Below are 24822 nucleotides of genomic sequence, written 5' to 3' on the forward strand. Positions count from 1 at the left end.
CTCAGAAAAACGACATTAACGATAGCTTTGATGCCAACATCGAAAATAATGCACCAAATCAGAAAATCCAGAAATCACAAAATAAATTATGTGGGGGGTGTTTGTGAACAAACAACAAAGGAATACATAACATAAACAGTTCTGAAACAGTCCATTCCATACACTAGTACAGTACAGTATATACTTTCTAATCATGAGGAGTCCCGAACATAAGATAACACAACAGCTAATTTTACTCGTATAAGCTATGTCAATGTTGCCAATAGCAGGAGCATGTGTGTTGACATTAGGCTGCAAAGTTTAACCAAGCTTGCAGATGGCATTATTCTCGCCCCAAATGACTAATCATGACTTTTCCACACCGCTCAGTGACTATAAGCTGCATAACTTTTTACTTTGAGATGGCCCTTACCTCCTTATAAACAAACGAACCAAAAGCATGTCTAAAATGAATCCACTTAATTAAAATTCAAAGGTGTTTCTGAGCTTTCATGCGCTCTCCAGTGTGCGGGTAACAAGGGAACGAAACACTTCTATTCAAAAGAAAAGCTGCTGGGTAGAAAGGAACGGGCTACAAAAATGAAGGTCAGAGGTGTGATTGTAATATCTGAGCATACAGTGATAATGTAGGATGATGAAATTGTCACCAAAAAAATGAACCATGTACCAAGTACCATGAGAGCAAGCGGCACACAATGTCCTACAGCAAGTATCCAAAATGAGAAAGTGCTTATTATTGAAGATTAGGGGTGTGGTGAAAAGAGGCTTTTCCATTCAGAATGAGTAATTAATTATGTTCTCGAGCATGTCAGGCTAAGTCTTGCCCAGGGGGGATTGTGGGTATTAAAGGAGGGCAGTGAGAGATAGAGAGAGACGACGACAAAGGAAGTCAGTGGCTGGAAAAAGTCATCTAAAAGTGAGGAGATTAAGGTTGCCAGTTTGGCTTCACTTTTCTTTGTGTGATGCAAATTTGAAATGGTAATTAGGCAAAGGGATTGACAACATTACAATATATTATGAGACTGGACCACATATTAGGGCTGAACTATTCTTTGCATTTGCAGTAACATTGCAAAATAATAAAATCATTGATTATTGATTGTAGCTAGCTTGCTAGCACAATTAATACATTTTAAAGTCTGTAAACTGCAGCATGAGCGAGTTACTTTCACATGTGTAATAATTCTAATTGGAGAAAAACACTGATGTGTAATTAACTTTCTCGTGTTTTGGTACGCAGCTCCTCCTCAAAGTTCCTCTCGTCAGCACAATGAATACATGCTGAAATCTGTCAAAGAAAGACATCACCCAAAACATCTAGACTAGAAAATAAGACTGTGATAGAGCTTGGTACTTTTCATTACTACAAGCTTGATTACAAACACTGCAGTGATGTTTTTCTTTTTGGCTAATCATTTGGATACACACAATTTTTCCTATACCGAGAAAGATTTGATGGTAAATATTACCCCGTATTCACATTTTAATTTCAAAGATAATGGAACATAATCCATCCATCCATCCATTTTCTAATCCGCTTATCCTCACATGGGTTGCAGGCGTGCTGGAGACTATCGCAGCTGTCTTCAGGCAGTAGACGTGGTACCCCCGGTACCGGTTTCCAGTCAATCGCAGGGCACGCATAGAAAAACAACCATCCACACTCACACTCACACCTAGGGACAATTTACAGTGTTCCATTAACCTGCCATGCATGTTTTGGGAGTGTGGGAGGAAACGGGAGTACCCAGAGAAAACCCACACGGGCACGGGGACAACAAACTCCACACAGGGAGACCGGAGCCGGAATCGAACCCTGTACCTCTGCACTGTGAAGCTGACGTGCTTACCAATTGACCACTGTGCCGCCTAATAAGATAAGATAAGATAAGATATCCCTTTATTTGTCCCGCAATGGGGAAATTACAGTCAGAATTCAGAAAGGAAAACGCTGGGTAGGGAGAGGGAAAAGGGGAAAAAATGGAACATAATGCATCTGCAATTGATTTTATTAATAGAAAATATGTGAATACTATGTACAAGTGATTCTGAAAGTACAGTATGGTACTACTGGTACACTAAAGAATCACTGCCTGCGGTGGACACTTCAGTTGTATGTAACTTTTAAGTTAATTAAATTTGTATATAACCTTTAAGAACAGTTTTATTTCTAAACATTTCAGGCAGAATTTCTATTTAAGCTACTGTATATGCAATGCATTCTAATAAAATCCTCCCTCTCTCTCTCTCTCTCTCAATTATTCATGTTATTGTCCTAGTGTCATGATGTGGAGCCATTGTAAACACTCTCTTAAGTTAACAAATGTGTTCCTTACGAGTCAGGGCATGGATATACGTATGTTAGCATACACCTGCTCCACGTAAAACATAACGATCAATGCCCTGCAGATGCTTTGGCCAGCATTACACAGACAAAACCCCCTTTCTTTATTTACTCCAGAGAGTTGATGACCTTAATACACCTGTGGCCAGTGCACGCAGCATAAAAGGGACACACTTACAGATCTGGACGTGGGGATGCACTCATATGTCACCAATGTGCACACACAGAAACACACAGTTGCTATATTTGTTCTCCCTGTGGAGTCAATCCCCAGGTGGGGAAATGAGCAGCAGCGGCAGCACACAAGGGCGGGAAGACTAAAACAAGGCAGAGCGATGCATAGGCGAAAAGGTGTGTGAGGAAGGTAGCTGAGACACAAGAGACAAAAGGAAGACTAGAAGAGGAGGCGGGAGGAGCCGTGGGGGGTGAGCTGAGAGACAAGATAAGAGCAAAGAAAGGTGGCGAGTATAAAGGGAGAGGATGGCAACAGAAGGGGGGCGTGACGGCGTTAAATGGAGGAATGCTTGAACGACGGATGGACGGACGGTTGGGGAGAGGGATGAAGGAGGCGACAAACAGACTGACGCAGAGAGGTGGCGAAGGCAGGAGAGCAATCTTGTGAAGTCTGAGTGGGATGTGCTGTTTTTGAATGTGGCGAGAGAACACTTTCTGGGTGCGAAAGACGAGGAGCAGGAGAAGGGAGTCTGAGAGAGATGTCGAGGGATGGAGGGATGAGGAAGAGAGCGACAGAGACGGAGGAGGAGGAGGTGAGGAAGGTTGTTCTCGAGCATCCAAAACGTCACAGTAAGCTCTCTGCTGCTCAATATGGCCCTGGAGGAACGCCGCCTCTGCCAATACAGACACATCACACAAACGCATGTGCACATTTTTATCACTCATGTCTTATATCTCAACTTGGAGCCATAGAGAAAGGAACATTTGAAGCCCGAAACTCAGAAGTGTGAGCCAGATGTGCGAACCACGAGACCACCGACTGTACACAAGAATGACCAAAATGCACTCTGGTGTATCAAACCACGAATATGCTGTGCAAATCACTTGTGTGTGTCTTGAAGTGCTCCTCCTCAAAGCCCCTCTCACATCTGCAATTAATATGTTTAAGTCAGTCAACCCCATAATATAAACATACACAATTGCTTTGGGTGAAGAACATGATTGAGAGATGGAACGTGTTTCACTTTTTAATGTCTTGACAAGCAGCTCATCCTTGAAACAGTGAATACATTTAGGTTTACCAACCGCATCATCTGATATAAAACACAAACCAGCTGAACTAGAAAATATGACTTTGAACTAATATTTGGTCCTCATAAATGCATGACAATGGGTTAGGCTTAGACACATATTGTGAACTTGGCACTGACAAATACACGAGGACAAGTTCATCTTAAACACGATGGGCCCTATTTTGAGACCGGCACCCGTGCATTCCGTGTAAAAACGGGCGCAAATTCATTTTCGTGCTGGAGCTGTTGCTCGCCCAAGGTACCGCAGATTGTACTCTGCATAAAAAGCAGCGCACCGTAATTTTCTTGGCGGGGCAGCTCCAGTTTGGCGTGTTTGTGATTTTGGCAGGCTATGCTATTTTTTGATAGGCGTTTTGGCGAACTGTATTGCACGCCCACGTCGCAGCTCGCAAAGTCCGTCAACCGCCTCATGTGATGCAAAATCTAAACAGAAAATCAGCCTGACTGAATTAATTTAGACTGCAAATTTCCCCAGTGTGGGACATATAAAGATATGACATAAGATGACATAAGATATCTTATCTTATGTCATCTTATCTTATCTTATCTTATTAATCAGCTTGGCCCCGATAAGTATGACGAAAACTAAGGCTAAAATGCATCTTGTTAAGTTAGTCCTGATGATGATAGGAAAACATTTACAGCTTAAACACGTGTTTCTGAACATGATCCCCATAAACGTTAGAACACTCTTCCTCAAAGTTCTTCTCCCCAGCGCAATGAATACATGTTGAAGTCCGACAACCACACCATGTGATGCAAAACCCAAACTAAAATCAAAAATAAGATTTTAGAGAATTACTACCAAGCTTGGTCTCCATAAATACATACCATAAGTACAACTAATCAATATACACTTACAAAATTCAGACCTAACAATCATGTCCAAATCACACAGTTTCTAAACTTGGTCCCCATAAAGCGAAGAAGACAAGCAAGGCTAAAACACCCACATTTTCTTTAACTAAATAGAAAACGATATCATCGAGATGACTTGCATATCTTTAAAATATTGTCATGCAGCACGTTCTCGAAGCTCCTCTCACCTGCATAATGGATATACAAGAATGTCTACCGCAAAATAGAATAAAACTGATTGACTTACCTTTAGATCGACCCCCACCAAGATAGGAAGATAAACTAAAACACATGGCTTAGGTGTCTCTCATACATCATCATTTGTGCTTGCGAGTTTGTGTGTGTGTGTGTTAGTGTGTTTGTGTTTGCTCCACATCAGAGGAGGCGAGTGGGTGGTTGATAGCTGGTAGAGGTGTCTGTTTCTGTGTGGGTTGTGTGTCTGCAATTTCATGCGAGTTAAAAAAGAAAAGCTGCCTTTGTAAAAAGCCAACAAAAAAAAAACAGCTTTTGTCTACATGTGCATCTATCCACGTATATACCAGCGGCGGATGCTGGTCTGTCAACGAGGGGAAGCTCATTTTCGGCCTACATCATAAAATGTGTCCATTTATTGACACGTGAATTCTACTCTCTGTTCCTTTTCAAAAAAATGAAAAGGATGCCTTCACCATAAGATCGGTGATTGCCTCATTTTGCTGTCAATCATAAAGAGATTCAGCCTCAGACAGATCATCCAATCATCATGCAGAAAAGCTGAGCGTCCGGGCCAGCGATACACGGCCACTGTCCCCAGTGACTCCCAGTGACGCTGAGCGTCCGATGGGCGGGACAAAACCAGCATTTATCCAATGACTCGTCTCGTTTTAATGCATCGGGACAACCGACACTGAACTCTCTAGACGCCCAGGGTCCACACGGTCGACGCTCAGCGTCCACACAGTTTAAAGCACAGTGAAGCTGTGGGAATGAATGAGAAGAGAGTCGCGTCGTAACCAGTAATAAGCTGATTCGGAACAAAAGTTGAGCGCGTTGTCGCGCATATTTAGTCAATGACATGTCCACACAATTGTATGTACACGCATATATTTGATCACTTACTTTTTGACATTTTAGGGGAAGCTGAGCTTCTTATATATATATATATATATTGTATATACTGTATATATATATATATATATATATGTATATATATATATATATATATATATATATATATATATAGTCTTAGAGCAATCGCCTCTGATATACTGTATACAGATTGTCTTTGTGCATGTGGCCAGCAACAGGGCCCATTGCATGATCGACTGGATGACTCGAAACAATTGGCAACACCGTCTGCTTGAGTACCATAGCAACCGTCGAGATGAACAGAATGTGAACACACACCGCATGCAGCAGCAGCAGCAGTGCGCCGAAAGCAACACACACTCTTGGATTCTTTTCAAACGGTGGCCTGGGAATCTTGCCCTCCTCTCAACACTTTTAAAACTTCTCCTGACTTCTCTTTGTGAACAGTGATGAAAAAGTAGCAACGATTATCCACTGCGTCACACAAGTCCATCCATTCATTTCCAAACAGAGCTTGGCCTCATTAGAGTTGCGGGTGAGCTGGAACCTGTGTCGGCTGACTTTTTGCAGGGTGTTAAATGCAGAAGTTAAGTGTGCTGTTGATTCTTTGCCCTTTGTGTATTTTGACTAAAGAGTGTGACAGTCATGTTAAAAGACACCTGGGTATCGTTTTAACACTTACAAAAAGTACTGTTTGAGTGACAGTAAATGTCATCCATCATCACATTTGTTAGCAATATAAACATCCTCAGGTCATTCTTTAGCTTTTGAAATTTGAAGGGTTTTCCAAAAGTGCCCCCTAATTCACAAAAAAATTAATATTATCAGTTACAGGTGCTACAAAGTCTGTACCAAATGCAATATTTTTATGTCATCAGTAAAGTAATTTGAGAACAAACATTAAATAAAGAATGAAAAAAAAGTATTTTTCTTTCATAAATTTGACAAAGTGATCGTTTTCCCAAAGTGAAACCTGGGTGAGCGTCAAACCCGGAAGTGTGACGTCAATTCAAGAACACGATGGCACAGCCTAATGTGGATAGTGTACAAAGTGACTCAGAAATTGATTCAGAAAGTGATTTTTCAAACATGTGTTTGAAGAGTTGGAGGTAGAGGAGGTTGTTGGCAATATTTATGTTGGACCATACATGTACGAGCCAGATGCTTAGGATTTGGAAAATGTTGTGCCCGGACGACCGGACATGGAGTGGAGATGAGACACATCGGTAATGGAAGAAAGGTAAGCTATATAGGCTGCGGTTATCAGCCTCGTGTTATTGCTTGCAATTCATCGTAGGTTGGTGTCCTACATTGTCATTGCTAAGGGACCGGTAGTTCTATTGCGTTGTTGGCCACTCCAGACAATATATCGGCAGCCTTCTGCCGCATTGTTGGTTGGAAACCATTACAGAGGATTCCATACATGCACTGATATTTTGAATGTTTTCATATAGGATTTTGAATTGAATGTTTTTATAAACAAAAGCCAATTTTTGATTGATTTGACAAGCAATACCATTTTTAAATAAAATACCCAATCATAGTATCACCATGCAGGATTTTCCTTTTTTTTTTTATTTTTTTAATAAGGTCAACTGAGTCAATGGGTCAATGAGTCACGGAGAACTCTGTTACAAACCAACAAACCACAGACCGAAATAAAAAAAACAAACTCCCATCTGAGGAATTACAAGGTCGCCTCCAGACTGAAGAGGGTGTAGGAAGCTTGCTTTGGAGGGTATTTCTGTTTGGAATACCAAATGCACAGATCCACATCAGCTTTGTGATGAAGTGCTGCCTCCATGAGTGAAAATACAGCTGTAATCACGCCTCCCATTTTACAGGGCACTGTGAGAGGGGCTTTTGAAAGAGGGCATTTGGGTTCGGTGTTGATTCACTTCACGAATTGGCAAGTGTAACTGGGCGGCTCGGTGATGAAGTGCTGCATCCACCAATAAAAATTCAATCGCAATTACTCATTTCCCCAGCACAGGGCAGTGTGACGGAGGGCTTTGGAGTGAGAAGAGCTCTGTCGTACTCCTGTTCGCGCATTTTTGATGTCCGGGCATGGGAAATAAGCACCTCTACACCTGTGTCAGTCCCTGTGACGCTTGAGTTTATTTATACCGCTGCTTCTGTCGCGCTGTCAATCAACACAATCCCCACTTTACTCCCTCTCTCTCTCTCTCTCTCCGGCAGATACGTCGAAAGCTGCAGATGCGGCAGCAGGCAGCCCGCTATAGGAGCTATTATAATGCACAACCAATCTCATTAGTGCAAGGAGGGAAGAATACGGCACCGTGGATTAGCCGCCGCTCTTATTGCTCAAAGCAACTTAGTCGTGGTGTGTCGCCAGTAATAGTTGTTGCTGTTTAACAATACATGGAAATTAAAGCGATTGGTCTCAGGACTTGGATACTGAGGCTGTGAAGGACATCAGCTCACCAACACACTACCTTAGCTTACCCTGTCCTTACTGTTCATAAAAGGTGGCAAAACTACTCATGCTCCATACTTAAGTAGTACAGACAAAATAAAAGGTAAAAAAAAAAAGACTGGTAAAACTTTAAGTACTGATTCAATGTCTTGACTTAAAGTAGGCTAAAAGTACACATTCTGACCTATGAAATATACTTAAGTATAGAAGTAGAAAAAAGCCCCATTCTTATTTGGAAATGACAAGCTGTGATTGAGATTGGCCCCACAATCACAGAACAATGGCTACTTTTCATGAGACAGAACTCATTCATCCATTCATCCATCCATCCATCATCCATCCATCCATATCTTTGTTTTCCTGCCTTGCATGTCCCCAAAATTTCATTCATTCATTTTGTAAAGCACTTTGCCTCACCAGGGTCACAGATGAGCTGCAGCCTATCCAAGCTGACTTTGGGCGAGAGGTTGAGAACAACCTAGATCTCAATTTACATTTTATTGTTGTCACGTCATCATCAAGTCAAGAATGGAGTTACGGATATCGGAAGTGTTCCCTTTTGACCAGGTAAAACTTAATTGCGACACCTATCCACTGCAGTTGTTAGATCTTAAAAAGACTTGCCCTTGTAGTCTTTGGAGTTCCCACGCAATCTTACCTGTGAAGCTGACGTTCAGTATGAAGTCCCGGTAGAGTCTGCGACCATCCAAGGCCTTCATGCTATCGCACAGTGTGCTGGTGTTGAAGCAGAGGCTGCGCTGCATATTGTGAAGGGCGTAGGCCATGGCGTACACTGCGTTTACCACAAACATGATCTTGGACTCAGGTTCAAAGTTGATCTTGTCCATGGATATTTCCTTGTCGCACAGGGGGAGAGACGTTTCCCCTCCGCCGCTGCCCAGTGAGCACTGGAAGCGCTGCTCCCAGAATTCCCTGAACCACGGGTTGCGAAGGTTTTTCTTGGGGTTCAGACTGAGGAAGTAGCGGTTGAACTCTGGCACGTGATTGGCGGCCAGCTCGAGCGTGATGGCTCCTTCGGCAGTCACCTCGTTGCCCTTGACGATGCTCTCCTGCGCCCCCCAGCCATCGCTGGCCACCCAGATGAAGGAGGCGTTAAGCCTGGCAGCGGCGGCCAGGAGCTCTCGGGCGTCGTCGCTGCGCAGGAACAGGACGGCCACACGGGCGTTGGGCTTCTGGAGGAGTTGGCGGATTACGGCTTCGTATGACTTTTTGGCGTTGGAACGTCCCACCTGTATTGATCCAAGGTTTTGAACCAAATGGCACATGAATAAAAGTCCACTTGTAGAAAGAAAACATACCAGGTCAAAGTTAATTTTTTTTTTTCTTGCAGGACACTGAAATACTGATACAAGCCTTCCACTTAGAGTTATCGATATCAGGATGGGGAAAAAATACCGTGACTCAACCTATATTGTTAAAAGCAGGGGGGTCAAACCCATTTTTGACACGGGCCACGTTTTAGTTACCGTTTCCCTTGGAGGGCCGTTATGACTGAAACCATATAACGAAGTCAAGAATAGCGTTTTATTCAACTGTTGTTTAAGTTACTGTAATGAGGGGTTTGGTAACAAGAAAATGCCTCTCTTATTTACTATGTATGAGAATATGAATTTTGGCACAGATTTTAGAAAGCATCATGTAAGTGGACATGTTTGATTTGGTTGCGCGGGCCACATAAAATGATGTGGCGTGCCAGATCTGGCTCCCGGGCCTTGACTTTGACACCAGTGGTTTAAAGCATCCATACCAATCTTTATTTTACGAGGTACTGTATCAGTAAAGGTCCGTCACTTGCTTCCATGTTCATTACAGAACTGATAACACTGCTGCAATAGCAGCAATAACACCAGAGCAGAATAAAGGTTCCATGTGCAAAAACCTATGGATACGAACCAAATATTTTGAATAATATGTAAAATCTTTGATTGTTCGTAATGTTGTAATTTGTGGATCTATCCATGATGTCATGGATCAAAGCCGCATAATCCGACATTGAGGGATCTCAACATATACAGTCTGATTTTTTTTTTTGTTCAATCGTTCTTGTCTGTGAATGTTTCTCAGCATTTTGGAGAATATATTTTAGGCTTTAATTGTGCCTATTGTTGCCCAATGCATTTCAATGGGTGTCCTTAAGACAAAAATATCTGCTTTTCAGTCGTCCAGTCCCAATCCTCCGTCAATAACGGGGGTTGACTGTAAATAAACAAGTTGTTTCAATTGGTATGCTGGATTGGTCCATCTTCTGATCGGATCGGTGATAGTTTACAGTAATCCCTCGTTTATCGCGGTTAAACGAAAATCCACGAAGTAGCGTCCAATTAACATAAACAGGTAAAAAAAGGGTTTTTTTTTAAGTCCGCAAACGGTCCGCAAGAAGCTGCAAAACAACAGCGAGTCACATCGAGCAACATATACAGCACTGTACTCCATGTATATGTAAAAAAAGAAAAAAATATATATACCTGTATGTATATATATATTTTTTAATATGTTTGAAAAACGCACTGAACCCGCGATAAACGAACCGCGGAGTAGCGAGGGATCACTGTATTATTTTTTTGAATTGATCGTGGTCAGCTGCAATATTCTGATAAAGTCCAGTATGAATGGTTAAGACCAGCGCCTCTATTTTACTTAATGCATTGCACTCATTTGTGGCATTGCCCATCACTCTTTTTAGTCTTTCACTTCTGAGAACAAAAGGCAAAAGAAAATGGTGCAGTTTCACGCTCTGCGTCAATGCAAATTAAAAACTTGATCTACGGTTCATCTCCTAATCATACAATAGCTTACTTTTTCTGATGTGGCAATGCAGATGTTCCTCATGCGGGCCTCCTGCTCGAAGGCCTCGATGCCCGTTTCTCCGTAGTCGCCCTCCGACGCCACGGTGGAGACGTAGGTCCAGTTGAAAAAGCGCAGGATCTCAGCCATGGCCTTGGCCTGATAGAAGTCAGGCGGCACGGTGCGGGCGAAGTAGTCGTAGCGGGTCTTGTCACTTAGCTTGGCGCTGGTGGACGCGTAGCTTATTTGGGGGATCTGGAAGAGCCTGAGAAGGTTGGCAACCTGGATGAAGGGCAGATGACAGCGACCACAACTGGATCATTGGCAAGATCTTGAAGATTTTGTGTCACAACTTGGTACGCTGAACTGCTTTTAGATGTATCCAAAATCTCATTCATCCATATTAAACATTTAAAAAACTAGCAAGGGGTTGATTTGGTGAAAAACATACAGTAAGTAGACACTACTTCTTTGAAAAAGTGAGTGAATCACCCTGGCTGGTTGACAAGGTTGATTTCACTTTGTGAATGTGCAAACAGCGGCCCCTGGCAATTCCACACGATAAGGAAATCGAGCTAAATTAAACTAGAGTACCTTTCACTTCCTTCACAGCTCTCTAACACGGCCCAGTGGGAACTAAAACAAAACAAAACAAACCCCGCAAAACATGGAAAACAAACCCTTTCAGCACAACAGTCACCAGAAAAATCCCCCATCGTGTCTTTGTAAGGAATCCTCCTTGTTCGACGGCAAGTAAAGACGTGCATACAGAAGAGCTAATTATGTGTTTGGTTTATGTCAAAATTCATCATGTATGGAATTATTCAGCGCCCTGTATAAGCACACGTCTGCATGTGTTCATCTCTCACTGCTTTGTATTGGCCAGCGCATTCCTTGTGTGTGCGCGCGTGCGTGTGTGTGTGTGGAGGTTTTTAATTAAGCGTGTTAATGAAAGTTTGATCAAAAATGACTGCTGGCCTGTCATATAAAAAAAAAGGCTTAGAGAGTAAAACCCATACAGTAGAAATGATCCTGTAATTAATGCATTTTCCTCCCTTTTCAAAGATAAAAATGTCAATATATTTGGAAGGTTGCTGCTGATAGCAATCATGTATAATCAAATTCGGTCAAGATACAAGTGAAGTGTGAAGTCACACATGCATGCACACACACTCATACACGCTCACATGCATGCACGCACATCTAAAGTATGTAATGGTGATATGTATCGGTAGTTCGATTTTTATGGATGTTTTCTATTGTACGTTGTCTAGTTAGCACACACACAAAAAAAAATCAGCATTACAACAAAGTGTTTACAAGGTCAACCTAGTGGATAGCATGTTTGTCTCACAATTTTGAGATTCTGGGTTTGAATCCCTCCTGTGTGTGGAATTTGCACATTCTTCCATGTCTCCCAAGAGTTTTTTTTTTTTCCTGGGTAGTCCGGCTTTCTCCCACAAAACGTGCATTCTAAATTTATTAACGTTTATTCAAGACTAAATCCGCTATTTTCAGTTTGGTAAACATTCCACCCAGTTTAAATTGAACCAAGACTGACACAAAATCTCACTGGTCTAACCTTACTGCCCCATGCTAGTTACGATGATAGTTTGCCCATCTCTCCCTGTGCTTTCGTTGTGGTGAGGTGCAGCGCGGCCCTCGAACTGCTGAGGAAAACCGCATCGTGAGCGGAACCCAGTTGTTTTAGAATAAATCGCTGAGCAAATTGAAATTTATCGAGTGGCTAATTTGGATTGTTAATCATAACTCACACTAACAGTTCACACAGGACTGACTCATACATCCGAGGAGCGTTCTGAGACAGTGGAAGTATTAAAACCACACACACACACACACACACACACACACACACACACACACACACACACACACACACACACACACACACACACACACACACACACAGGCACAGATGGAGCAAAGACATTTAAACAGCACGATCAAACATGCATGCACAGACGCAAATAAATACAAGGCCATTCTTTGAAGGATTCTCCCATCTGCTGCGAGCTGCCACAGGAAAAAAAAACCCAACAACAGCAGACAAAGAAGAAAATAAAAATAAATAGACGGTGAATGGATTATGGTTTAATATGTAATTGCTAATCTTTTCCAACATGATGATTCAAAATGATCATATACAGTTCTGGAAAAAGAAAACTTATTCAACAATGTTGTCATTTTACGACCATCTTTCCACATTTGGAAGTATCATGTCCACCCCAGTCGCCCCCAAAAAACGAAAACGATTTGTAATTATTTTTTTTTCAAGAAGAAAAATAGCACTACACTTTTTTCTCTATTTTATAAAAATGTACGGTAAAGACAAAATTGAATACAATAAAAAAGAATTCTACAAGTTTAGCCACATTTTTGTGGCTAAACCTCTGATTTTAAGGCCTTGGTCACCAAGACAGACATGTATAGCAGTATAGTCAATGCTCCACAAGTCGCAGTGACAGTAGTAGTTCTTCGCAGAAGATAAAGAATAGTAGCAAGGTAAAAGGGAAAAACAAAATAATAGAAATAAACCGCCAGATAAAAAAACAAAAAAAAAAGAAACACTGGCTGAGCAACGGGTTTTACACACAACTCAGGTCCCTCGTTTCTCTTTCATACTTTTTCAAAGATTTTTTTTCCTCATACCTTTGTGCATATTTTTTCTACGTAATTTTCCAAATATGTTTGTCCGTACATTTTACCAACATTACGGGGTTTTATAATCATTGCATGTATTTCCAAAGGGACTATGGGACTATATATTTTTTTCCATGTTTACTTTTTTTCCCCTAATATGTCTGTATTTTCTTTCAAATAATGTTCCACGTTTGTAATTATATTTGCATTTGGGTTGATGTTGATGTTGATACGAACCCACACAGAGACTGTCAGACACATATTGACAGCTGCTTTTGATGGCGTGGGCAGGTTTTATGCTTTCAAGCTGGACGTTGATTTAAATGTCAGCAAAGGGCAGCAGCACATTGCTCCATTATAGCTGCCCCCTCAACAAGCAGCACATGCCCATATTATATGTTGATTTTTATGAAATATGCTTTGTGTAGCGTGCCTAATGTTATGTCCATTTGCGCCACACCCCTTGACAAATCCCTGACACGCGGGTACAATAGCCGCAACAACCTGAGCGAGGAGAGCAGCACTTGGCTCAACAAAGGGAGGATTCCCGACATCAGACACAGAGCTGGTGTTTCCACCGGCTGCCCCGGGACACAGGAGGATGAGAAGAGGAAGAGGAAGAGGAAGAGGAGGAGGCTGAGGTCAGCACACAGTCTACAAATATCTGGCAGAGATGCCTTACAGGTCAACAAACAAGTTGAGTATCGGGAGCAAAATGCTTAATCAGCCCTCCGTTTTCTCTCTCTCTGTTTCTCTGTCTCTCTCTCTCTCTCTCGCATCTATTGTAGCAAAAGTTCAGGATGTGCTCCTGCGAAAATAGAGACGCTTGGAGTATGATATTAAAGGAAATAAGTGCACATTTTAAGAGGATGAAACTTTATGAGGGAAGACGTTTTATGAGAAGAATGAAAAAAAATTGAAGAGAAAGTCTTGTTCGGGGCAAAAAGGTCTTGCTGGGATAATACATATTGTGACTGAGGAGAATAGAAAACAGTAAAAATGTGTTTTGAAAGAACGAAGTTGTAGTAAGGCAGGAAAATGTTTTGATGGTGTCATGATTTATGAGAAAATTGAATTTTTGCAAGTTGAAGTTATTATTTTTAAAAAATGCTAGTGGAACAAGTTATGTTTGAAAAACATTCAGCTGAGGAAATACTAGTACGAGACAGTTTTGGCTATACGAACGATGACAAAAGTTATGAAAGTTATGAGGCAAAAACACAGCTTTAAAAAATATCTGGAAAAAAAAGATCAAGTAAAGCAGAATAAAGTAATTTCATTACATGAAAAAAGCAGAACAATTTTACTGTTACAAGAAAAACAATATTACAACCTAATATTCCAAGGCAAAAATGCATATTTTGGGAAATAGTTAATTTTCAAGCAAAAAATAAATAAATAAAATAACAACAGGTGTTTACTCCATGAATGGACCATTATATTTTCAAGGTCGTCTGCTCCTTTGCCTTTCTGTTACTCTTTCAGTCTCTCTGTAACTCTGTTGTAAGAGAACAACTGAAGCCAGAATCAAACCTTGCACCTCTGCACCGTGAGGTGGACATTGTAACCAGTTGACCACCATGCCACCCCCAACTTGAACATTAACATGAACTTTATTTTGGGTCATTCAGAAACATTTTAAATGGTGCTGGTGCGTGCTGACTCCCATTTAATGTGAGTTTATATATGACTTGTAGATTTCTTCATTGTGGGACAAATAAAGGTTTTCTTATCTGATCACATTTCCAGTTTGTAGTAACTGTGACTAGGTAACTGTAATTACATAACTCAAGCTAAGTAATGAAGGCTATGGAACTCAGTAACTAATGTAACTGAGTAACTGCACCGAGGTAAAACTGAATATAACTCAACAGCAAGTACGTACAGACTCAAACTGCAACTAGAGTGACTGTAACTATGTCGTCACATTTGTAATTTACTGTAACTAGCCGATGTGGCATCTTTTTCCCCTCAGTAAAATGTTTCATTTATTTTTAAATACAGGTTATGGGTCATACTAATGTTAAATCAGGGGTGTCAAACTCAGTTCGTGGAGGGCCGCTGTCCTGCATATTTTCCAAGTCTCCTTGTTGCAGCACACCTGATTCAAATGAACAGGTTCAATGTCAGGCTTCCGCAGAGCTTGCTGATGATCTGATCATTTGAATCAGCTGTGTTGCAACAGGGAGACTTGGAAAACATGCAGGACAGTGGCCCTCCAGGAACTGAGTTTGAGACCCCTGTGTTAAGTAAACCGTTTTGAAATAACTTCTCTTGGTCTCATTGTATGTGGTATTTGAACAGCGGGGTGTAGACTTTTTATATCCGTGGACAAAAGTTTGCTTGCCTTGTCTTTCAGTAATTCAGCAAAGCATTATTGCTCACCTTCTACCTATAACGTCACACTGTCCATGTCAGTCCGTGCCGTTAATCTGAGCAACAGAAAAGGTCAGTCATGACTGACACGTGTTACCTGTATGGAGACGCTGCTGAAGGAACCGCCGATGACGCCAGCGATGGCGAGTGGGCTGTCATCCTGCAGGGCGTAAGAGCCGTCCGGACAGATGAACTCCGAGTCGTCCACCTTGGTGAGCGACGCGCGCACAAACTCCAACGCCTGCAAAAAGGCAAGCGCAGCTCATCAGAAGTGTACCCGGGGGGAGCCAGCCCATCGTGAGCATTATTAGCTTTGTCGGGCCAAAATGTTTCATACAACTCTTGCTTTGAATCTCACTCGTGAAAATGTCGAATACAACTCGCATATGTGAAAAAAAGAGAAATATTAGTATAATAATTAATATATGAATATAGGGCGGCCCGGTGGTCCAGTGGTTAGCACGTCGACTTCACAGTGCAGAGGTACCGGGTTCAATTCCAGCTCCGGCCTCCCTGTGTGGAGTTTGCATGTTCTCCCCGGGCCTGCGTGGGTTTTCTCCGGGTACTCCGGTTTCCTCCCACATTCCAAAAACATGCATGGCAGGCGGATTGAACGCTCTAAATTGTCCCTAGGTGTGAATGTGAGCGTGGATGGTTGTTCGTCTCTGTGTGCCCTGCAATTGGCTGGCAACCGATTCAGGGTGTCCCCCGCCTACTGCCCGAAGACAGCTGGGATAGGCTCCAGCACCCCCCGCAACCCTAGTGAAGATCAAGCGGTTCGGAAAATGGATGGATGGATATATGAATATAATTAATTAATATAATAATATATTAGTATAATGGTGTACACTTTGTTATTTTTGTTTATCGTATTGCTACTAATATATTATTATTCCTCCCACATTTTTGATATGCATCTCCTTTCACATAATTCATCCGATCCAATTTCCACATATTCCCAAAATTCACATCATGGGGCTCGTATTTTTCTCATTCAGACAATCCACGGTTTCCCCAAAATGCAGCATTTTTCATCCCAAAAGTCTCCACTCATTCCCAATGCCAAAAACAACAAAACAGATTCCCGTCCTTCCCATTTCAAATTTGTATTCTATTCACCTTGGAAATGATTTTCAACAAGGCAAAATTTTCACACCCGACAAAAAACATTCGAAAACGTATTCATTATATTATATCATTGTCATTTCACATCATTTTACATCTTTCATGATCATTCAATATTTTTCAATATCATTCTAATGTTTATTCAATATCATTCAGTTTCAATATCTTTCCATTCAGCATTTTAGCCTTCACGTGCAAATGTCCAGTTTCCTTTTAAAACTGCTGTTCAAGGTACTTTGTATTTATACATTTAATGTATTTATTATATTTATTTATTATATTTTTTTAGGGGGCTATTTTAGTTAATGAATTGATGTTCATTAGTTACAAAACTGATAATTGAACAATTACGCTTTTTTTGTATTTTCAACGTGTTTATTTATTTCAAGTCATATAAATGCTTTTAATGTCTGTGAAAATAGTCATATGGCCATTTCTTGACAGTTTCTTACTTTTGAATTGCTTGGTCGAACTGTACATTCATTTGTAGTTATTCATGCATTCAGTTCTCAAAAAAGCTGGTCTGAAAATTTAGACAGTATTTTAATATTATATGGTGCTTGTACAAACAGTAACAGTATTTAGTTTTCATATTTCCACTTGCCTGTATGTGTGTATTTTATTCTACATATTAATCAGGACATACAGTGTGGAACGTTTCATAATATTTATAAACCCCAGGGAACTTCTGAGTATCAGAAAGTGTTGCCCACTGCTGACTTGAAAAGGAGACTCAGATGTAAACTTGTGTTTAGGGTTGCAATGCCAGTCATCCCCACAATTTCTCCCCCAAAAATTCAAAATTGACTTCAAAATAATTGAAATGAATCCAAAGAAACCTGTGGGTGAGGCAATCTAACCACTACACAGACTGGGAACCAAACCTCCATTGGGTTTGTGGAAGACATTTACCTCACAAGTATGACTTCATTTAGGTGAGTGTCATTGTGCGTTCGACCAACCTGCTCCAGTGCGTAGGTATCTCGTGAGCACGTGTCCAAGATGTGCACGCCGAGGGAGACGCCAGGCAACAGTACAGGGTCCCTGTTGATGGCGTCTATGGCGAACAGCATGGCCTCCAGTCTCTGGATGCCTCGATCTTCATTGACACGGCCACACTCCTCCATGCCGCTGCCTTTCTCATGTACTGGGAACAAGCCGCCCAGGACCAGGTCGCCTTCCATTCGGATCTCCCGGCGGGACGGCGGCGGGTCTCCGACGGACAGCAGCACGCCTCGACACATCATCACCACCACGAGAGCGCGGGCCACCATGGTTGAGGGTCGGGAGTGGGGCCGGGTGAGGAAGGTTAGGGGTGAGGGGCTAAGGGTGGAACGGCGGGGTTCACTTGGAAGCCCATGAAATGGTCAAGGGGGACAAGCAGAGCAGTGCACGTTGAGGGACACAGCATGAGGACATCAGCCCTGAAGGACAGAAAACAAGTCATCCGGATTTTTCAACCGAAATCAAACCACTTACAAACACCGCCAAAGACATTTATATTGCCGAGCGTGTCTGTGAAATTCAAGGTACGACATAACTGTAATGACAAACAGACCCCAATAGATGGCAACATTGAATCTCTTTGGATTTGAGATCAGCACAGCTTTTGAGTTGAAGACAAAGATTAGGGGATCAATCTAAGCTTGTCACGTCAGTCATGAGGGAGAGAAATGCCAACGTGTTGTAACGTCGGAAAAGTTTGGGCACCTCATACTTCAGCAGATCATGTATGATGAAGTATGGTCAAAACAGAATATGTGTTGCTGAAGGTAATAGAAAGTGTGTGTCGCGATGATAAGAAAAAATGATGCGTGAATGATAAACACCATGTAAAAAAGCCACAAACATCCTAACCAAGCCATATGGTGAATTGGTATCATTCACAGCAAGTTTCCTAGTTGTATATCTATAGATATGCAGATTAAATGAAAAGACACAAAAAAAGACCATGACAGCTAAACTGCAAGACTAAATTGTAATGCCAAAAGGATGCCACTGAGGTTATTTGAATATTTATACCACAACATCAATGCTAATTTCTTTAGCCTGTCTATGGCATTTTTTTTATGTGTGGGCTTGAAGATAGTGGACTTTTGTAGGATGACACTGTGAAATGTACAACATGTAGCTGTCTTTATATTGTGTTAGTTTTACAGTAAACGTCCTGGGAGTGGCAATAAACATCTTGAAACAAGCAAACATGGATTATTTTTTCAACAACTGTTCACTATCTACAAGGCTAGTATATGTCAAGCTGGCGAAATGGTATTTGTGTCATCGGATTAGCCCATTTTCACGAGTACAATTGCAGATGGACTGATACCGTATCGGTGCATCACTAACTAAATGTGTTTTAAGTGTGTCGAAAGAATAAAAATAGTCTCTCTGCATTGCAGATTGTTTTTTTTTACCAACACTATAGCAGATGGGTCAGAAAGCCACTGAACTGAGTCTGAGAAAATACAGATGTAGTGTACGATCCTGTGCTGTAAATATCAAACATCTGTGGTCCCTCTCAGGGTACAGAGACAATGTCCCCCTGAAGGTTCAAGAATGTTCTTGATATCAGAGAGTAGCTGCCATGACTAACACGGATTTGGAATTGTTTGCTGATCTCCAGCCAGCTATCCTTTAGATCACACGGTCAACCTTCTTCTTCGGGTTGTGTATGTGTGTGTGTGTGTGTGTGTGTGTGTGTGTGTGTGTGTGTGTGTGAGTGCCCCTGGTTGTATCTGGATAAACCAGCTTAGATGGCTGCTTGATACATGAGACTTCTCATAGCACAAATCAGAAAAGCTGCTCTTATCTGATCTTGATTGCAACACTTCTCCACTCTCCCCCGGCGAGGGTCTGTGCACGTGTGTGTGTGTGAGTGCACATGTTTGTGTGTGTGTGTGTGTGTGTGTGTGAGACGACAAGGACATCTGATACTACCAAGTTCACGACTCAATCCAAATTATCGGAAGCTGTGTTTTGGCTGCCGTGTTTGCTAATGTGATCACCGACTTTCACCTCAAACACTAAAACAAGAAAAAAAAAAGAAAAACAAATCGGTCTAATGTGAGCGGAACACACTAGAAAAAACTTCAAAACATTCAAAATTTGTAAAAGGCAGCGAGACAATGTGTATTTAAGGTGAAATCAGGGCACTGGGAAAGGCAATACATTTAATTCAAATCACGTTGCAAGAATAAGAATTGCGACTTAAAGTGGCATGCAAATGCCAATATGGCTGTCATTCCTGTGACGATTGGGGGCGGAGCGAGGGCATCGTGACAAAGTGAGTGCTCCTCAGCATTGCCAACTTGGTGACAGTTCCGGCAGCTATTTTTTTCCCCTCCAAAAGCAAACAAACACCTGTGATGTTACTGGAGCAGGAGATGTTCACCTTCCATGTGCAGACTGCAAATGAATCACCCTTGCTCACCGCGGCAGCTTGACAAACCGGATGTTGACATGGCATCGAACACGAAACCCACCAATACCGAAGAATTGCATGCGATGTGATGTTGGCCTGCTCGGAGTGCTAGAATGTAGCCGATTGTTTGAATATGTGCTGGCTATCAGAAGCTAATGCCGATCTACGCATCCAGAGACACCAGAGCTCTACTTAGCTGACACGACAGTGTTTCTGCATTGTCTGTATGCCACTTGAAAATTACAAATCTTCGCCCAGCATAGCGGCCAAGCCACCAGTGCACAAAACACAAGGGACTGTAGAAGTGGTATTATGCAAATTCGTCACGATGCACAGTTTGCTGAGAGACACAGTTTTGGAGCTGGGCAGTTTACAAAAGATTTTACTTTAACTTCACACTTGATCAGTGGGAAATTACACTGGACTATTTGTCTACAAGCAATTAAAAAATAATTTATCCACAATATCCCCCCCCCCCCCCCCCCCCACTTTAATGAAAATGTTATTATCTTGGGCTTTTGTATAATCTGAAAGCGGGTTTTATCATGCTCGGAAAGCCTGACGACAGGTTCTTTAATGTATCGCAAAGCTGAATTGCAGAATCACTGAGTTGTGGTGCATAAAAGGTCAGAATCAATGCAGTAAAGGGGTTGGAATCGCTTGAATTGTATCATCCACTTGCACGCGCTGCGCAGAAAACTGATCATATCGATCCGGCTCAGCTCGGCGGTCTGGCCCGCATGGTAATGACGGCCAAGTTTAAGTGCGACATGAAGGTCGCAATCAGCCGGCGGAATCAAAAGGTCACACTTCTCCCCCCTCCCGCTCTCGGCCCAACACACACACACACACACATTTCCCCTGCTTGCTTAAAATACCAACTTTCAGCTGAATCATACTTTTGATCAGAAACATATAGAATGGTGGGTTGGTCACAGCAACAGTAGTTCACCAGTAATTAAGCTTCAATGATTAGCAGTAATGCATAAAGTTTAGTGGGACTGGGCTAGCCGTTGCGCTAATAGTGAATAACCTTGAATAAATTGACTTGTAATTGCCGATATACTGTATGTCACAAGATACAGTTTGTGGCAAGGCACGGCACTACTTGTGGCACTACTTGTTTCTCAATGAAGCTCTTCAACTCAATTCTGCATGGTTTCTTGTTTTCAAGATACTACAAGAAAGCAGCGAAGCACTTCAGTAAAACCCAGCATTATTTCTATGGAATTTGCCGACACAAAATGAAGTGCCTCAACGTACTTCGACATAGTTCCATGTCAACAAGATGCGGCGAGTTGGTGGAAAAGCACTACAGCAAACTCCCGTTTGTTCTCAGTTCAGAAGATGTGAACCCCTCAATAAGTCTGTGGCACAAAGATGCCAAGAGATGGCAGGTGGCAATTCACGACAGTAAACTCTCACAATATTCATGGTTCGGAATTGGCTTATTCAGAGATTTTTTTGTAACCTGCTTTATGCTGAAACACTCTCCTGTTTGCATTTTTTTTCTGCTCAGGTCAAAGCCATGTCTCATATAAAAATATTGCTTGCACACAGTATATATATATATATATATATATATATATATATATATATACTGTATATACATATATTAGGTACATTCATTGAAGTATAATTGGACAGCAATTATTATGAAGTGCTACCTCCACGAAGGAAAATGCAATATGTTTTTAGGGTTTTCGTGGGGGAAATGTATGCCTTTTTGCCTTTCACATTCACTTTTCGATAAAGAAGCCCCACCCACTAACAAAGGCCACATTTGGCACTGGCTCTGCAGTCCAAGGGGCAGGGTAAGCAGTGGTAATTTAACAGTTACATCTGACAGGCTAATTTTAGTTTTGCTAGAACAAGCAGTTTGCTATCATGCTTAATCTTTGGGTTATTTTGATGAAAACATGTCACAGACATGATAGTAAGACACCTGCGAGGTGTTTTAAATCATGATAAAAATGTGCAATATGTCTTCTGTCAAATAAAAATCATAAATGTTTGGCCTATTAGAGCAAGCTTGAATGTCAATCTCAGTGTGTGTGTGTGTGTGTGTGTGTGTGTGTGTGTGTGTGTGGGCAGGTAGGAGGATGAAAGCTTCCCTTTGGATGCAGGCAGCAGAGATTTTTCTTCAGGCGGCTGCCATATCTTTACCACTCTACTCTGTAATATGACACACACGTAAAGACAAACAGGCGCCCCCACACGCACACACACACACATCCACACACACACACACACATACACACACACGCACACCTCTGCGGCTTCTCTAAGGAGTTGACCTAAAAGCAGACTATTTCTATGTCTTGCCGCCTCCCTCGTCTTCTTCCTCTGCTCTCTCTCTCTCTCTCTCTGCAACAGACGTCTGAAATGCTCAGCAAACACCATAAACGCCCGTTTCAGAAAGGAGCGCGGTGCTAATAAGACAATTGAAGTGAGATTTGTATGACCAAGTCACTGGCGTCTTCATCTTTTCCAGTCACAAACCGACAGGAGGCGAACTCACATGTGTGATGATCACCCAGCATTGAGACTCAACATCTCCATGATATGCTTTGTTTTTAACTTTTACGTAAGAGATGTTGAGGTGTTGTTATATAAAAGCAGCTGAGACTCTGAATAACGTGCATTCCTCGAAATGGGCCAAATAACAACTTCTCTGGTGTGTGCGCTTCATTAGATCTTGATGGAAAATGCCGCCATAACTCCAGAGCAAAGCCAGGAAATTGCAGCACACTTTGTCCCTTCTATTTTTTTTTTAATCATTGCAGAACTTCGACATTATAAGGAGATTCACTTTCACCAAGGAACTTCTATTGAGTTTCAAAGTGTGACTACTTTCTAAACTTTTTGTATTTTACACAGAACATGTTTCACTTGATGATCCATCTTTGCCAGTGTTGCGTAGTGACAGGCAGGACCATCAAATGTTTATATTATCAGGTCATGCAACAAAAAAGAAAAAGCAGAAACAAGAACAGAATTCTTTTTTTATAGACCGTGGTGCATTCTAATATTACAGGGTGTAAAGTCAGTGGCTTATGTGTGTGTGTGTGTGTGTGTGTGTGTGCGTGCGTGTGTGCGTGTGTGTGTCCTAAAATGCCTTGTTTTTCTCATCAGATAATCCCAGTCGAAATGTTTTTTTGAGTCTGGAATTAATGTCCTTGAAAAAATGCCAGCAAAATCCATTGTTCAGGTCAAGCACTTCTGATTCTATTTTCAAGAATATTAAGAATATTGCCATCAAAATCCGTCTCGTGATTCCCAACCACTCAACAGGGATGGGAATTCATAAAGACATCGACTATGCTTACATTGTTGATACTACTTATCGATCAGTTTCCTTACAGATTCTCCTTTTGATTCTCTTTTGGTGAACAAATACAAATAATTGTTACACAATGTAACAGTTGGATTAAGTGCAGGTTGATTGGTCACATGAGAGTGAGGCACAAGTATGACGTAATAGAAAGGCGACTTTTGGTGTGTTGCTGTCTCTGAGCGAACAGAGCCAATACAATCGTCTTCACTTCCAAACAACAATATAATATATGTTGCACGGTTGGATGGTAGTGCCAAGTTGGTAAAGTTGCAGAACCAACATAGACTTGCTTGTTCATTTAACACATACTGTACTCTCAAAAAGAACCGGTTTCAAGTTCCCATCCCTAGCTGTGGCACATTAGTGTGAAATTATTCATTTTCACCAAACTGGAACAAACACATTTCGTTTTTCATGACAAATAATTTTGTTCAACTATCCAAGCCAGCGACATGACGGACAGAACAATTAAATTCACGCGATGGCAGATGATCCAATCAACCTGCTTAAACAATTTTTGCCATGCTTACTGTTCTAATCCTTGTGTTAAACCACACAGGACTGGATTTTACACTAAGTACATCTGGGAGTATATTGAGATGAGGTCATCATTATTTCAAAATATGTCATTTTGGTGGCATTTTTTTTTTTTGGGGTAGTGTGCCATGAGAATTTTCTAGTCTAAAACTGCACAAAATGGGGAATGCTGATTCGGGAATACAAACTCGGTCACATTCACAATTAAACTTGGAAGTCAAGGAACTCCCGTACCCTGAGAAGTGCCTTACCTGAATGAAGAAGAAACGGAGCAGATGGCCGATTGCAGCTTGCAACATCTCTCACCTATTGAGGACAGACATGCAGAACATGAGTAAACAGTCAGAAATAAAAAAAATAGAGACGATCATGAGCTAGAGATTGAGCAGTTGAGGGACACGTCAAGCGCACACTCCCTTCTCATGTTGCGCCTGCTTTTTTTTTTTTTTTTCCACCACCGCATCCTGTACTCGTCTAACAGGCAGGACTGCTGTGCAGGGCACGCATCCGTGCAGGGTCGATGCTCAGACCGCCACATAGCACAAAGCCCAACAGATTTCATTGCAGCCAACCAACAATCTCTGC

General features: G+C 41.7%; 1 protein-coding gene across 1 annotated transcript in view; it reads right to left on the bottom strand.

Moving 5' to 3' along the window:
• The window catches only part of grm3 (glutamate receptor, metabotropic 3), a 50264-nt gene that overhangs the window by 16740 nt on the left and 8702 nt on the right, over positions 1-24822 (bottom strand). Inside the window, exons 2-6 of the mRNA XM_086109050.1 lie at positions 24489-24543; positions 17905-18366; positions 15915-16058; positions 10793-11062; positions 8634-9225 (exon numbers count right to left, since the gene is read on the bottom strand). Of these exons, the coding sequence (XP_085965176.1) occupies positions 8634-9225; positions 10793-11062; positions 15915-16058; positions 17905-18216 (1318 nt within the window). The 5' untranslated portion in view covers positions 18217-18366; positions 24489-24543. The remainder of the gene's footprint in view (positions 1-8633; positions 9226-10792; positions 11063-15914; positions 16059-17904; positions 18367-24488; positions 24544-24822) is intronic.

This window comes from Hippocampus guttulatus, chromosome 4, assembly GCF_054856545.1.
Source record: "Hippocampus guttulatus isolate MCC_2025c chromosome 4, RoL_Hgut_1.0, whole genome shotgun sequence".
In the NCBI taxonomy this organism is placed as follows: Eukaryota; Metazoa; Chordata; class Actinopteri; order Syngnathiformes; family Syngnathidae; genus Hippocampus; species Hippocampus guttulatus.